We start from the raw sequence: 17,335 nt of genomic DNA, 5'->3' as shown, positions 1-17,335 counted from the left end.
TATTCCCCCTGTCAGTGACTCAATGTACCATCTTGTGGTGCAAACTTGTACTGCAAGACTAAACCAGCTGTGGGAAGTTTCATATATTCTGTACTTACAGGAGCCAGCTCACAAATAGTCTTGGCTGTTGTTTTGTGTTTTTCTATATATTATATCAGCTTTACATTGGATAAAGAATATAACATATTGCACCTTTAAGCATGATGACTCATAAATTCATGGTGATGCATTAGCTACATAGATCACATATAAATTCTTTAAATTAATGTATCAATGAACTTTAAAACCGTGCATCTTCAACCTCATTACTCATTTATAGAACACCAGGATGCTTTTAACCTCACAAGTTATTTAAATTCTATATTTCACCATAACATCTTGATGGGAACAGTTTGGAAACTTGTCTAACAAATTAGAGCCATTTATAATTTGCAAAGAATAATTTTTTTTGAAGACGTAACGTGTAATTTGCAGTTATTTGTATAAATCTTTACTAGGAATGTGATTTAAGTGTTTTTACTGTAGCCCATAATAATTGTAAGTAAAGTGAAATAAAGTACATGAATATTTTTTGTTTATAATAGTATAGAAACAATTTTTAAATGATTTATGTTTTGAAATGAAAAAGAGAATAGGTAGTATTGAACAGTTTTGAAGTTTTTGTACATGGATATTCATAAATAATCGATATCTGAATGCTCCAAAAAAATTGGTTTCTATCATTTTTTTTTATTGCAAAAAACAACCTGAGGCAGGAACATCTGAGGCAACTATAAACAGAGACATCAGTACAGTTAAACGCATGTTGTAATAACTGTAACATACAAGAAAAAGTATGACTAAGGCCCACATGAAATGAGACTGTTGCATCTTCTTGTTTGTTTACCAATGTCAAAGGGAGATAATTATAGATGACCTGACTACATCTGTGGGTTTGATCAAGGGTGAAATGAAATGCACGATAAAGTTACACAAGCTTTGTTTAGAAAATGAGAACCATGATGGAGTGTACTTCCCGACCTGCAGGGAGTTGTAACGATTAAAAATCTTATCAAATACCAATACACAAAACATATAGCAGCATTCTTTACAAATCATATTGTTACAAAGCATAATCATATAAAAATAAATGCAAACCATTTCCCCCAATCATCACAAAAGTAGAAAATATGACCAAAAAAACTCTCCAAAGCACCAATAAAAATGTGCCAGACTTAATACAACAAAATAATATTTAGTGCCATTACAATGTTTAGGATTTCTATAATAATTACTCGTACACCAAATATTTGTTAGAAATATCCCAAGTTATATTGACAGGTTGGCCTTAATATGCTATATTTCCTTCCTTATTAATATACATTAATATAAAGAATAAAATGTGTTCTCTTTTATTAAATTCTTTATTTAGAGGAGAAAAAATCTTTACTTGTAGCTGAACATGATGTGTCTAGCTGATACAGACTAATACGGAGCTGGTTTGTACTGTAATTCCTAGTCAAACGAGTGAAAAGTTTAGTGATGTCTGTATTTTCTGGGCAGTCTGAGTTGTTAAGTTGGCCAGGGATCAGCACACACAAAAAACACACTGTAAAAGGTGAAAAAAAAAGTACATCTGTAAACTACATTTGGAGACTTTAAACTACAGTAAGAGGCCAAATAATGCTGCCACTATCTAAATCACAAACCAACTCCAGTGTTTTTTGCCTTTTTTTTTTCCAGCTGAGACTTGAAGCTTAAAGAGTTATCCTGCAAAACGCCAGCATCAGCTTTGGAAGCGGAGAGGGGAAAAAGCCTCCTCGAAACGTGTCAGATGCATCAGCGGTGTGGTGAAGACACAGCAACGTGTCTTTTTGATGTCATCCAAAACCATTTTTCCAGTTGTTAACTTTTCCTGCCTCGGCCTCCAGACTGTGGTGAGGAGACGGCGGGGACACTGGATCTCCCTCTGCAGGGCTGAAGCCACTGCTGGCTTATGGGATAACAGCCTTTACCTCACTCAGCAGGTGGGAAGCAAATAAAATCTGTGGGTTTTTTTTTTCTTTTTCTTTTTTTTTTACTTCTTGCATTAATTTGTCAGGAACAGCGGCTACAACTGTACCTTTACTAACACTTTGAATCTCGATCTCTGGTTGATCTCTGGCTGCTTTTTGCACTACAAGAGCCAATGTCTCAAACACATATGCGCACAGGCAAATACAGCACAAGTTCGTTCATCTATAAATGCACTCTTCTGCTCTTATAATTAATTGGAAAGAATGACTGTAGCATATTAAGGCAAACATCAGGTTACCATTACAGAAAGCAAAGCAATGGCACAGACATAATACAAACGTAATGCTATTAACAAATATGTACAACAAAATATTCAGTTATATTTACAGCTTATGAAATTTCCTGCTTAAGCTGACAAGAATGCCATGAATGTGAGCGCAGAAAGGTTCTCATTGTGTACATGTCAAGTTTTTTGTTGGTGGGTTTCTGCTGTCATGGTGACGACCTCTAACCCCCGAAGTGTAGCAGAGCCAGAAACATCTCAGTCATTGGGTTTGACAACATGGCTTGATTGCCGCCTATTCAACAGCCCGAGTGCGCTTTTTTTTTGTTTGGCGAAGCCGCCCTCCGGGGCACTCATATCACGGCGAACACCCGGAACGCCTTCCCTCCAGGAGGGTTCTGGAGGCTGAAAGAAACGAGAGGTGGAGAGTCAGGCCCGGGTGTGGCATGTGTCAGACACGGAGCATGCCCCGATCCTTTCTGCAGAGAGACACACGCAAACAGAGAGGTTCTGTGGCGACGCGTCCGCGTCAGCACGGCGGCCCGTCGCTCCGGTGACAGACGGGACGCAGACGGAGCGGCCGAGACTCCCCGGGAAAGCAGATAAGCCAGGCGTTTCTACACAAACACGCCGAGCTCGGTGCGTTAATACGACGACGTGCAGCAGAGTTAAAGGAGCAAGATGAATGATGGGCAGACGTCAGGCGGCGCGACTAAGATAAATAGGGCGGAAGCAGACAGGGAAATGAGAGCGGATAAAGAGAGAGAGAGAGAGGGGGAATGTGGGCAAGTTTCGTCCATACTTAGACCACGGTAACAATAGTTACTCTGCAGACCAGCAATGTAAGTCGGTGCAATTTCAGATATCTTTTAAAAAGTGGAACAGACCACACAGTATGTGGGTCACTTTTAACTTTGAGGAGAGGCTGGTACAAACCTGTGACCTTAATGCTGCCGGAAGGTGGTACCGCATGTATTCATCATACGCTTTCACTTTATGGGCTCCAACAGTGTCTCATGTACCAAAAGTTTGCAATGCGCAATTAAAAAATAAAAGGAATAAAAAGTCATTTCACTGACATCAGTGAGTGACATCAAACCTTTAATCTAATTCAAAGATCAGATCTACTCGTGCTTCAGAATATTAAAAAAAAGGACACTTTTTTCCTGCTCAGATTGGAGCTGGGTGGGTACTTTACTGCCTGACTTAAGCTTCTTAACATTCCAACAAGCACCGTGCAAACCTATGATGTCTCTTGTTTCCTGCTCTGTCTGCACATGGCACTGGACAGCGTGGTCCACTCAACACAGAATAATTCAGAACCAAAATAAGCAAAAATTATCAGTTTAAATGTTTTATCTTATGATATCTTTAACAATACTCTACCAGTTTGTGAAAACTAACTTGTATTTAATCTGTTTAACTTTTATGGTCCTTCTAGCTATCTCGGACAGAAATGTTAAGAATCGATATAGATTTTTCATCCCTTCTGGTTTCATCACCCTTCCAGTCACATTTTGTGTTATGCTGTCTTGTTTTGTTGCACATCCACTCACATCATACAAACTGAAAAGATTTGAGAAAATGATGTCTTCAAATATTTCAAATGATAATAGTGAATCTAATCTAAACAGCAATTTCATTATTTGACAGGGTAACAACATACACTTTTTTTCATTATACAATTTTTTGCAATATAGTATATCAAGACCAAACAAAAACTATTCAAACTGTCCATCACCACTTTCTGTATTCTAGTTACCATTTGTGTCTGTGTGGGAGCCTCTCTGTTAAGTTTTAGAGCTGTGTCCACTGGCTGTCCTCTCTGAACTAATCCCCTCCAAAAAAAGAAAAAAAAAAAAAAAACACTTCAAGAGCCAAAACACAAGCACTCGCCCTCTCTGCACTAATTACCAAGCAATTCATTATTTCAAACTAGAAGCATGCTAATCATCCTCCCATGTGCCTCCATGAGAGATGTAATGAACTGCTTACATCTTCAGCCGATTGCATGTACGCAGAGGAAACTGTGGCTGGATTTCGCCTCCACCTGAGTGTCCCTGATTTCCTCCTCCTCCTCCTCTCCGGGCCAGAGTGTGTTTACCCCTTCACTTTAATTCTAGCCTTAAAGCTTCAGACAGTTATCCCAACACGTTGTTTGTCCATCAAAGAGGAAACAAAGAATCAAGCAGAAGCCAGGGTACTTAAGGAAAATCCAGAGCATGCATAGAGAGAACATGCAGAGCCCAGAAAGACCTGGACTCAAACCCTGTGAGGAGAGAGTGCTCACCACTACACCCCCCCAACAGAGCTGCAGTCTCCTACCTCTCAGAGGAAATGCCGTTTTGGTGCGAGGCGATGTAGTGTCTCCGCTTGTCCACCGGCATCACGTCGATGTAACCGCCGGCGTCGTTCCTCACGACTCCGGCGTGAACGGCTGCCCGACATACGCTGGATTTCTACAGGTGCGTGCAGGAGGAAAGGCAGCATGTCAGAAATCTCAGGTTTGGGGATTGCCGTGTTCCCCTTTAAAAGAAAGACTTACATCAGAGTATATTCTGGTGCCGATCACTCTGGAGATATGTGGATTTTCTTGTAAACAGTTTCTTGGGCAATATAACCTAAAACAACACATTTCACAGACACAGTGATGTGAATGCACTAATAATCAAATATAGACATGAATCATAAAGTATATAGTCAAGCTCATACCTTGGACAGTGTTTTGCAGGCTTCTCATACGGACACAGTTGTGCAGCTGTGGTTTCACAAGTAATGGCTTTAACTACGGGAAAGAAAAATACTGTAATAGTCAGCAAACCATTTCAGAACAACTCATAATAAGTAATTCAATACGACAGAGACGCCGGCCTCGTCTGACTGACCTGCCACCCTGGAAACCGTGAAGGCATTAGCGCTTTGATATTTCCTGTCAGGAGGAAGTTCACACAGCAACATCAGAATCCATCACGACCCGTCAATTCCCCCATCAAAACGACGCCGTGACGACACCGTTGTCTCACCCGAGCGACTGGACTCCGTTCTTGTTGGACTTGATGAAAAAGTCTTTTCGGCCTTGTCTTGTAACGTCCATCCATCCCCCGTCATTGTCGATGACGCCCGCATGCAGACCGGCTCTGCACACGCTCGATTGCTACAGGACAATTTAATTACATCATTTACATGTTGCTGACAAGGTACTTAGCAGGAGCTGTGTGAAAACCATCGGGTAATGCTGTCCAATAATTACGTGTAGAAATGGGGAATTTCAGCTTATTTGGTCTGTTATGAGTCACATATTTAACAACGGACCAATGCGCCTAAGTCTTTGCTTTCCTCTCTCGTTGACATTTTTACATTTTTATTTTGCATCTTGTCATTTCTTAACGAATACTTACCATTTCATAGTATACTGTCCCAACTACTTTCCCCGCAGCGTCCAAGCATCCAGCAGGACACTCATATCTATCAATAAAAAAAAAAATCACATTAATAGGTTTGTATTTGTTTTTTATTTGCATCTCAAGTTTTGTACAATGGTCCATCTTCACTGTACCTGTTACACGGAGTTCCTTTACACTGATCTCGAAGCTTCGTGTCACACGTCACTAACTGAGCTAAAAGACAAGACCAGAAGACCACATGTGTGAACTGGCAGCTCCGACGCAGACGACTTCTTCTCTAAAGTCAAACCCACTGGAACATTGTTGTGATGCTTCAAAACCCAGAGACAAGAATTCCTGCAACCCGGTTCAGGGTGGTCAGCAGTACCAGAGGAAGCGTCTCATCTTACAAGCACAGGCCCCATGCGCTGCAGAGAGGAAGCCATTTAAAAACCACAGCGAGCCCCTCTCACCCCTCAACCCTTCTCAGCCAGCCAAAAACAAACACACACTCAGGGGATCATGCTAAAACAGGCTCCCCCTTCCCCTCCTGGCTCCAAAGAGTGACTTGCAATATTAAGTACACTTGAGAAACTGTCAGGGTTAATCAGGAAGATGACAGATAAAGGCCACAGAACATCAAGACAATTTAAAAGAAAATTGCAAGAAAAACATTTCCGGTCAGGTTCTTTTTACTTCTTCTTCTTTTTTACACTTCTTATACATTATTGCTCAACACCAGTTTTTTTTTTCACCCAATTTAGCAAAAATATATATAGGACAGTCCTGCACTGCCACTTTCTGCCCCCTCCCAGCCCCAAAATCATATCCCAAAGCCCTGCTTTGAAAAGAAACGAGATCCAGAATAAACACGTAAATGGCAGCTTACACATCTGCTGTGTGTTGACCACTTCATTCTTCTGCAGTTCCTCTGTGGGGGGCTTGGCGGGGGCTGGGGTGGGGCGACTGGGAGACTCCGGCTTGGGGGCCCGGGGCCGGGGCTTGGTAGTACGGGGGGCCTCCGGTTCAATGAAGTTGTTTTCCTCAGTTTCCTCTTGTGGAGGGTAGGAGCTGTCATCTGTAGGAAAAGTAAGAAAAACAGTGCAATGAGCAGCTGTTTTCTCAAGCAGCTCTACTTTTGTGTTTGAGGCTCACACACACACACACACACACACACACACAAGCACCTTTGTAGCAGAGGTTGTCCTTGCAGCCTCCTCCGTAACTGGGAGGACAGGCGGAGCACGGCGTCCCGTGTTTGTAAGGTGAATGGCCCCACCAGTTTCCCCTATGTTTAAACAACACAGGATTAAGTTCACTCTTATAACCCCTTCTGTCTGTATCCAAGCTGTGCGGAGATGCAACTTATGTGCTTACTTTGGTGAATAGTTGCAGACGAGGTACACGGCTTTGGCCCAGATCTGTCCCCACACATTCATGTTGTAGCAAAGGTTGACAGCACAGCCAATCCGACTGCTGGTGGCCCAGACCAACTGTAAAACAGACGATAAAACTAAAGCTGAATGCCACGGCATTGCTGATGGTTCACTTTCAAATGTTTAATATCTTCAGAATGATCCAGCTACCTGGGTGTAATGCGTACAGACTGGGCCAGAGCAATGGAAGGGACAGTAGGGATTGCACTCTTGGGGGTAAGGGAAGGTGTAGTCTTTCACTTCATCATACCAGGCCTGCACGTGGAAGGTGGGTGGACGATACCTGCAGGGATGATGGAACACAGTTACAAAGTTCTGAGGAGTGTTTTTCTCTTTTCTCCCTGTTGGCGTGGGTGTTGAAATTATGTAATGAGTTACTTTCTTCCTCTAACTAAGCTTCCAAGACACTTGCAAGGACTTGGAATAATAACACACACATCAAATATGTGAGGATAAGACTATACTTTAATAATTGTTTAATATAATGCACGCATGTGGCTGGAAAATCTCTCGAGGGTAAAGTATATGCGCTCTCGCTGGGAGTCGGATAAGACTTCATTGCTGTACATTACGGATAAACTATCCGCTGCACAGATAATGTTAAAGACACCGAGGAGACGCTCCAATCAGCACTCTGGTGAGTGGTTATCGAGCATGTGTGCTCCGTAACCAAGGACACTGATGTGGCACCAGGTGCTGCTAGTTAATCTGATTAGAGTCAGGCACACATCTCGACGGCGGCCTGATATGATTAGACGAGGAACAAGAGTCTCTTATGTGAAGCCGAGCTGTGTTCTGGAGATCTGAAGGGGACACTGAGCAAATGAAGAAGCAGCAAGAAGGTGCTACTTGGGGTTGATCACGCTGGACGTATGGGAATATAGGTTTATTTGTGTCTTTGTGTTTACTCTCAGTGGGTAAATAGTGGTGACTGTTGGTTATTTATTAAATGTGGTACCTTTATATAAGTTTACCCTTGGTATGATCATGTAGATAAATGCACCAAGTGACTTCTGCTGGTAAAAAAAGTATTCTGATGGCATGCATCATCAGCCGTACATTTGTGCATGACAGTATTTACCGTCCCCAGTGTGCCCCCAGATTCTGCCCGATCTGCGGCAGTAACCCAGCGGGGCCGTGCTCCCACAGACAGGTCTCTGCCCACTCCTCTGCTGTCCGCTCCAACTCTGTGTCCCACACCTACACAGAATGAAAAATAGTAAAAAAAAAAAAAAAGCCATCAGTTTTCAGGATAATACTTGATTCGGAGTTGTAAAAAAATGCAATTTGAAGCCAAATCTACATCTCGAACTGGGTTATGTCAGGTTAGAGAGCTGTTATTGAGTAACTGGAGATGTTTACGGTGGTGTAGGCTTTATCCTGTGGTCAGTAATGTGATGGAGATTTGAAACACTTACTGAACAACAAGCAATGTGTGAATGTTGTGATAAGTGGAAGAGATTATCTAAATAGCAGCAGTAATATAAATGGAAAAAAATCCTGACACTGCTGAGGAGCTTTCTGACTTTATTACTTCTCAGCTGACTTTTGCCGGATGGGTTCACCCCTGGGATTGGGTGTTATTCAAAAAATGCAAAAGCTGTTTTTCCTTAAGTAATACCTTCCATATGTCTCTGGTGAGATGACTGGGTGCAAGCCTTTGTTTCACTTTACCTCTCCCTGAATTGCCCTCTCTGTAAAGTTGGGCTCTGGTTGGATACTAAAGGATCATATTCCCTTTCTGGGGTTTTCTGGGAATGCGAAGAGTGTCCTTCCTCTCTGCTGACCTACATTCTGCTATTAAAAAAAAAAGGGTGCAAGAATAACACCGGCTGTAATTCCTCTGAAGGACACTGTATGCTTCTTTAATTGCACACCTTCACTTTCACCTTCAGTGTGGATGGACTCACATTACTGGTTTGTACGGGAAGGTTTGTGCAGAGTCATGTGTGTCTGTGCGTGCGTGTGTGTGTGTGTGTGTGTGTGTGTGCGAGTGTTTGAGCAAAAGGTGTCAGAAGTTTTTGCATTTCACACGTCGGGCACTGGAATTCAGCTTACCCTCGGTGAAATCTCATCCAATAACAGACACTGAAATTACTCCCCGGGCTCCACCGCCACCTACTACTCCGTCGCCCGTCACCCACTTTCACTCCCACCCAAAACAACTGCTGCTCTCTGCATTACTCCTGAACACGAGCACACATATACACACACACACACACACACCTAACAACAGGATGTCTGGCAGTGCTGCAAATTAACTCTGAGCAGTTTCTTCAGCTGGTTCTGGGAAACGTGCAGCCTGTCGTTACATTTGAATCAAAAAACACCCATGTGATGTTTTCTGTTAAGCTTTTAGGGACGTTACATAACTAGTCTATAAGGCTAAAATGCATTAAAATTTATCTTGCACATTAACTCCAGATGATGACTGACCAACTATGTTGGTATTGTCGCATTGGTTTTGTGTCCCTTTATTGCTCTTTAAACAAGAAATTCTCATAAGGCTCAGTATCAGTCACATCCTCTGTAGAAGAAGACTGCTGCAATGCCGTTGACTTTGGTTTGTGTCTGCATAATTCAAAATTCACTTTGCTCGACAAGTGGTCTCTACGCGCTGTGAAATTCGCAGTTCACCCTGAAACACAAGCTGAAACACATCGACTTGTGGTGGCTGCAAAAATGATCTGCAAACCTCCGTACAAGAGACGCTCTGGCCAGCACATTGTTTTTCACCCTAAATAAACGTTTGTGGGTTTCTACATCTTTTTTAAACTTGACCACAACTACAGTGGAGCGTCCAAGTGAATGACCAAAAACTCTGGCTGCTGCTTGTGTAGGAGAATTACACAGATTACAGTTTATACCACACAGACATGATTTGTAACATTTTTGATGAACGTCGTAAATAATGTCGAATCCAAAAAGGAGCTTAAACCCGAGGAACCTGGAAAGTTGAAGTGAGAGCGGGCTCGGAAAGTGTCGACCGAGACACATATTTTTCAGCTGTTGAGTCTGTGCAGAGTACAGCCGGCTTGTCAGGCCGTCGCTGTTTGCACAGCGAGCCCAGCGGGGGAGGCCCTGTAACCACAAAGCCCCCTCCGCCCACCCCGCTCGAACCGCACTTCTGCGGGGCCTGTAAAGAAAAACACCTCCCCTGCAAAAGTCTTTCAGCACTGCGCACACTGCATTGTTTATTTCGCTTAACACTTCATTTGCGGCCAGATTTTTTTTTTCTTTTTTTTTTTTTTTTTTACTTCCTTGGTCATCTGGTTGCATTCCAGGGGTACACAAGGTTAGTTCCTCTGCAAGTATGAGCTTCCTGTTCATAATCAATGGTGTGTGACGAGAAATACTGAAAAACGGGGCGAAGATATGGGAACTGGGAACGCGAAGCTGGAGAAAGTACTTGAGGCGAGGTGATGTGAGAAGACAAGAGATGCAAATGGGTGACCAAAACACCGAGGGCCAATAATCAATACTAGAGTAAATGAATCATAGCGTGTTTGTTCATTTGTATTCGCTGACTCCTGCAAATAATCGCACAGCAAGGATGGCCATGCAACCTGTACTGGTGAGCAAGGTGAGGGTGCTAACCACTCCTCCACTATGCATATTTGAATTGTGAATTTGTGGACCAGTGTATGAAAAAAATAAAAAAAGTTTTTGAGTTATGAATTGCAGCTGCGCAAAATGTAATGATGCAACATTCAGTAATGATGATGCATTAATGTGGTGAGGATGAAAAATGTCTTCCTGGCAGAAATCTGGCTTCATCTGGATTTAGAAACGGTCCAAACTGTAGCAGATGATACAACAGTGGAAATCCACATATGACAGGGGAGTGGAGAGTGAATGATTACCTTGGAGTCAACAGAGGTTAAAAAAAAAAAGGGCTGATGAGCCAATATAGGAGGAAAAGCTTCAATTAAACTGATTCGAGTCAGGGCGGAAAATTATTGCCCTCGGCGGATATTGCCAACATGATAAAGCAGCGCTCACATGGTTTGAGCAGAAGTGACGAAGAAGCGCGAGCTGTCCACTCTATCACAGATAACTGGGGACTCGTTGGAGCGACTGGTAAAGTTTAATGACAATGTACCCCGGGGTGAGGATGGTGGGTGTGACTGCAATCCAATCACTGTAAGTGCATTAGGGAGGAAGGATGTTTACAATCTCAGCTTTACATTAAAAAGAGGTTTACTGTGGTCCCTGTTCTCCCACATGTGTGATTCCCACAGGCGGGATACAATCAGTGCAGACGAGGAACTTTCTGACTCTATGGCTCTTTTTAGGCTTTTTTTATCAGTCTGGCTCACAAACAGATGTTCTCTGTCCTGGACTGTAGCCCTTATTTTCAAACTGAATCCATCCAGATGATGCTACACAGAGCAAAGTAGGTGTGTTCGGGGAACTTGTTTCAGATGCCCCCTGGGTACCTTCCTGTGGGGATTCTATGGATGCAAACAAACTGATCAGACCTGGAACCAACACGCTTGAAAATAACCCACCGTCCAATTATCCTGGAAGCAGCCCTGCCGTCGAGGCAGTACAGAGCCCATTTCGTTCACTTAGAATTTATGGATTTGACGGGTTTCAGAGGGTGGGGTAGTGGCTAATATCTCAGTGTGAATATCCCCGGTTTGAGTCCAATCTTGGGGGCTTTCCTGTACGTGTGCACGTTGTCTTTATGTGTGTGAGTGAGGTGTTTCCCCTGATATTCCTGTTTCTTCCCGTAGTCCGAAAACATTGAGAGAGAATTGGTTTCTGTCAATTGCTTGTAAAAGTGAATTTAAGTGTGTGTGATTGTCAGTCTCTGTGTGTTTCTCCCGTGATGGACCGACCAGGGTGGAATCTGCCTCATGCACTGTTAGCTGGGTTAAGTGTGATTTATCAATTTTCAACTGTGTCTGGTGATTTCTTAATAATATAGTTGTATCTTTTCTTTATTTGGACAAAGTGTTTCTTATCACTTGGTGATCATGTTAAATGTGTAAGAAGCTTTGTTCATATTGTAATAATTGAACATGCAGGATGAAGTTAATTCAAAGAACATTGACTATACTGGCTTTTTATCACAGGGGGCTTTACAGGCTGTGAATCAAATTAGCCTCATTATCCATAATGAAATTAAACCCCTGAAGCTCACAGTAAAGGTCTGATTCATCCTGGATGGAAAAAAAAATGTCAATAGCACTTTACGATAATTCGGTAACATCACCGCCACCCCTGACCCGAGTGCCAGCCGGCAAAGCCAAGTCAAACACCGAACTGGGCGGGGCCCTTGCTCCCAAGATGTCATCTGTTTGTCTTCGGGGGCTTCAAACACTGACACTTTGCTGTTTATACCTGTGGGTCAACATCTGAGTGAGAGGCAGAACTGCTGTCCCCCTCCTGGAGCTGCGTCAAAGCTTTGTGGATCACTACGGAGTGTGAATGCTTATCCGGGGAATTTTTGGGGGCCTCTGTGTTGGATAATGACAGAATGGGAACGGAGCCACAGGGATAAGCAAAGAGGGAGGAAGAGAGAGAGAGAGAGAGAGAGAAAGAAGGGGTAAGAAAAGGAAGCAGATGAAGGGGGAGGAAAGGGGGGAGGATTTGGATTGATGCTATCTTTGAGTCTCTGTGATGATTGCCACAGAGGGTCACTTGGGTTATGGTTTAATACAATGGCAGACAATAACAGAGCTGATGGGCAAATGGTTATGTATGTGTGCAAGGATTTGTGTGCGTGAGAATGTGTCTGTGTGTGCGTGTGTGTGTGTGTGTGTATCTGTGCGCATGAATGTGTCGGGAGAGCAGGCGAGCATGTCTATGAAGTCTTCCAGTACAGTGAAGCTGTGAGGTTTTTGAAAGGTGACAGGAGTTCAGCAGAGACGGGAGGAAAATCTGAGGAATACGGAGGCCTTTTTCAAAAGAAAGTACAAAGAGAAATCAGAGCGGAGCCACTTTACATATGACCCAAACAGTTTTGTGCCTTATCGAAATCTACAGAATTGCACGTAAGATGTCGGTGCCTATTCTCAAAAGTCATTGTCTGCTCCTCCTTTGTGTCGCTTCCAAATACCTTTCTTTTCTCATTTCCTGCAGCCTCACTCTCATTCCACCTCTTCATCTTCGCTCAATTATTTTGACACCTGTTTCGCTGAGCTGTCTCACCCTCCATCTGTCTCACACTGCTCCCTCCTCTTTCGATTTGCAAGATTTTTATTTTTTTTTTAACATTTTACACCTTTATACCTCCTGGATTCCTTTAAAAAAAACTTTTGCTTTCTTTCTCTCACCTCACAACCTCATGTTGCATGCCTCTCCATATTTCACCCCTGGGTGCCCCTGAGGCTAACACACACACACACACATACACGCGCGCGCACACACACACACACACGAAAACAGCCACTGTAATAGGAGACAGTAGAAAAGAGCTGTGCGCTCTGCTGGCTCAGCATTTTTCCACTAGCGTGTGCCTCCACTAGAGGCCTGAAGCCTGCCAGGCTGAGCTTATAACACACACACGCGCACACACACACACACACACACAAGCAGAACCTCTCAATTATACAATTACACAGCCCAGAAATTGCCCCCAGCAGGAACTGTTTATTTGCCTTTACCACAGAATAATACTGCCTTTTGTTCCGTAGCTCTTTAAGCACTGGATGAAAGGATGATAAAACCTCATTACCTTTTGCAAATTGTATCGATTTTAACCGTCGGTGGCGATGCACTTCAGCGGTCAAGCTGTGCCTACACATGTAGCGCATTTGGAAAAGTTCCAGATGTGCGCAGCGCTGGCTTTCAGGAGGTGTGGTATGCCCCGGCGTGCATGTGCGTGTGGAGTCAGGGGGGGGGGGTGGGACAGCTGGTAAAACAAGCCTTGGTGCCTTGCTCTGATTCTAATTGCACTGTGAAAAGTGATCTGGCACTACATACACGTGATGGCCAAAGGATAAAGTCAAACAAATCGCTTAGCATGAGTTTAAAAAAAAAAACACACACACACACACACACACACACACACACACACACACACTGTGCAAATGTGATCATTGGTAAGTCGGCTGAATTTTTCTCTTTTGGCAAAACAACCAAAGTCACATGGGTACTAAGTTATGTTCATTTGTGTGTGTGTGTGTGTGTGTGTGTGTGTGTGTGTGTGTGTGTGGGTTAATGTCTGGAGGTACTTAGATGCTGGCATGCGGCATATTTGGAGCCAAGTGGGACAAGTGCCAGGCAGTCTGGTGACTGGGTCACTTCTCTAAGCTATATGGCCCACAGTGTGCAAGACCTCTTAGTGAGTTCAGAGAGAGGTCAAAATGCTTTAACATTTATTCACGGCATTAACACGATTCCACTTATTTACGGGAATCCATCACAACACTTCAGCCTCCTTGATCCACTTACCATGTACTCCATGTTGGACGCAGGAGGGTAAACCTGGCCTCTGAGCTTGTTGTGAAGGTCTAGGATCTGCTGAGCGTCGCTGTCGGTGATGGCCCTCTTCCCCCTCTGTTTGGCCTCCCACCAGTCCCCATCCTCGTCCAGGTACTTGTCCAAAATCCCCTCCCAGCCTGTGGAGTTCGGAAGCATCACCATGGATGTCGTTGCACGGATCAGCAGGAGCAGCAGCACGCCTCTCAGACAGTTTGCAGACGCGCGGCTCATCCTCGGAAACGCTGCTGATGGAGATAGTGTGATCCTCTTGAAGTGTTGGGGATTTAGTGGAAAAATACAGCCTGTCTGCAGACTCGCCTCTACCATGTGAGTTAGAAAAGGGCCTGAGAGGGAGGGAGGGGGAAAAAAATGAATTATTGAAAGGGCTGGAGTTGGTTTTCTCTACCAAATTTGCTAAATAACTTGGGTCAATATTGACCTTGGTGAGGAAGGTCCACTGGCTTGCAGGCCTTTGGTTTGGTGCAGAGCCACTGGTAAGTAATTGGAGTTCACTGAGGCTGAAGTGGCAGGCTCATAAAGACTATTTGAATTAAAGTAATCGATACCACTGTTTAGTTTTATTTTCAATATTTTACAAGTGCACTCCAAAATGCAAAAGAGAGGGGAGAAGGGATCGTGGGACATTAAAAGCAAGTAAAACTGTTAAAAATACAGCTTTTCAACTCACAGGAAGATGTATGGCAATAATAAAAAGCTGCTAAGTGCACAGAATGATGCATAATGCAGCTGCTGCATCCAAGAGGCTGCATGTAAACATACACTCTCGTTGAACCTTTTGGTATGCATGCACACTGCTGACAGAGGCCGGATATAACGAGCCAATATTTAATGGAAAATGTGGAGAGGAATGCATAGCCTATTGAAACAGAAAAGGACCGGCGTGATTTAATGCAGACTTTGGAAATAATTTACCTTTAATGAATTGGAGTGGAGCCAACTTCTGGAGATCCTGACAGAGATCTGGCTGTGAGAAAACTTCTGCAGCAACAAGAAGGGACGAAAAAAAAAAAAAAAAAAAAAAAAAAAAAAAAGAAAAGGAGAGAAGTCCGGCTGTGAAGTGAGGAGCGCAGCGCTCAGGTGGGTCTGATGACCGTCACACGGATCAGAGATGCGATGTGGACGTTTCACTCAGTTTTTCATCAGTTCTGAAAGCTGCCCTCTCTTTCTTCTTGCGGGATTTTTGCACCAGAGACGTGAAAGCATCACTTATCCACATTTTATCCTCAACTTGTCTGCTTGACGCGCGCGGAGTGCCGCCCCTGGCCACGCCCACTGGCCACGCCCCCTCAGAGGGTGGAAGCAGTCCCAAACTTCAGTCCGTGTCTGAGGTGGAGACTCTGTTTTGATGAAGATACTTTTAGTACTTTATTCAACAGATTGCGCAGAGAGAGGTCAGCTGAAGCACAATCTTTTCCTGAAAAGATTTTCCTGGAATAAGTGGAAAACTAGAAATACTCACATTAACTGGGTGATGTATGTAGAGTTGATTAAAAAAAAAAAAAAAAGTTCGATTCAGGTCTTCATTGTGTGTGTGTGAGGGAAACATGTCAGAGACAGTCAACCAGCCACTGAGTTTTTGCACACAGAGACACCCAGTGCCTCAAATGCATGGTTTTGAACTGTGGGAGGACTCAAAGAAAACCTATGCAGAGAGAGAACATGCAAACTGCTATTTGAAAGCATGAAAGAGTTAACCACAACTACAGTCTTGTCATTGCAAATTTGGTCTCAACTGGCTTATATGCTTAAATATAGGTTAAATCAATTATAACAAAAGCAGCATCTCTGTGCCCTTTTGGTTTTTTTTGTAAAGAAATTTTATTTCCTGATTTCTAATTATGCTTGTTGACCATAGTGTAGGTTCTTTTATACTTCATCAATCCGTTAAAAAAAACTGCACTTTATACATGCACATTAAGCTAAATAACTACTGAAAACAAAATAGAATGCACCCTCCTGTTCAGTTCCAATTTTTCATCATCTCATCTACAGTTTGATCTCTAATATAATCTTATTAAATCAGATATTCTCCTGTCATATTTGTATTTATGCTGAAGTAATCACAGTTACCATTATACTTCTTCAAATTTCTCCTTTTATCCCAGGTAACTGATTTGGGTCAGAATTACATTATCTTAAACCAGATCTGCCCACCATGTGGGGGCCGAGCAGAAAACGTGCCCCGTCCTCTCGAACCTTAACTGTTCACAGGTGACTCCACGGGGGGATTAAAACACAAACCGACCCTCTGTTAATTCCAGGACCTGAACCTGTCGTCACTGTTTCCCCTCGTCTCTGAAACACCAAACGATTTCCATTATGGAAACAGGCAGGTTTTGTCTTTTGTCATGCGGTCACGTTCGCTGGTAGCTCTGGCGCATGTGGAATCACCAGGCCTCACAGTGAACACAATTTTCTTGTGTTTCAGCTGACAAATAGAGTAAACCAAATGGTAGCCAAGCAGCCATGTACCAACAGTGATTTTGCTTTATTTCTTTTAGACCTAGTCACTTCCTCCCGAATACATAGAAAGCTTTGTCTTGTAGCTGTGTGTGGTGAACTTAGTGGGCATTTAAAGTGTCAGATTTAAAGTTTTAACACAACGTCTGCACAGTATTAGTATGTTGTTTGGTGAAGACACAGATGATTAAACTCGTTCAGTTCAGTCATTTTAGGCCATGCAGTGGTTACAATTCTTGGATCATAACAAAAATATCAGAGGCTCAGTTCTGGGCACGGTGGCCTCTCTGCATGGAATAGACATGCTCTTTGAGTTTTGTTGT

At 43.2% G+C, this 17,335-nt stretch overlaps 1 protein-coding gene across 1 annotated transcript; it reads right to left on the bottom strand.

Annotated features, from left to right (window-relative positions):
• Positions 1–733: 733 nt before the first annotated feature.
• On the bottom strand, positions 734–15,531 carry crispld1a (cysteine-rich secretory protein LCCL domain containing 1a). Its single transcript, XM_030099669.1, has 15 exons — positions 15,465–15,531; positions 14,502–14,875; positions 8,179–8,297; positions 7,248–7,380; positions 7,039–7,154; positions 6,849–6,949; positions 6,551–6,739; positions 5,835–5,895; positions 5,677–5,743; positions 5,302–5,432; positions 5,164–5,207; positions 4,991–5,063; positions 4,824–4,899; positions 4,604–4,737; positions 734–2,683 (listed from the first exon to the last, which is right to left on the bottom strand). The coding sequence occupies exons 2-15, from the start codon at positions 14,856–14,858 to the stop codon at positions 2,632–2,634; spliced, it is 1,653 nt and encodes a 550-aa protein (XP_029955529.1). The 5' UTR covers positions 14,859–14,875; positions 15,465–15,531; the 3' UTR covers positions 734–2,631.
• Positions 15,532–17,335: the final 1,804 nt, after the last annotated feature.

Source organism: Salarias fasciatus, chromosome 9 (assembly GCF_902148845.1).
Source record: "Salarias fasciatus chromosome 9, fSalaFa1.1, whole genome shotgun sequence".
NCBI lineage: Eukaryota > Metazoa > Chordata > Actinopteri > Blenniiformes > Blenniidae > Salarias > Salarias fasciatus.
This window is presented reverse-complemented; position numbering and strand designations above follow the sequence as displayed.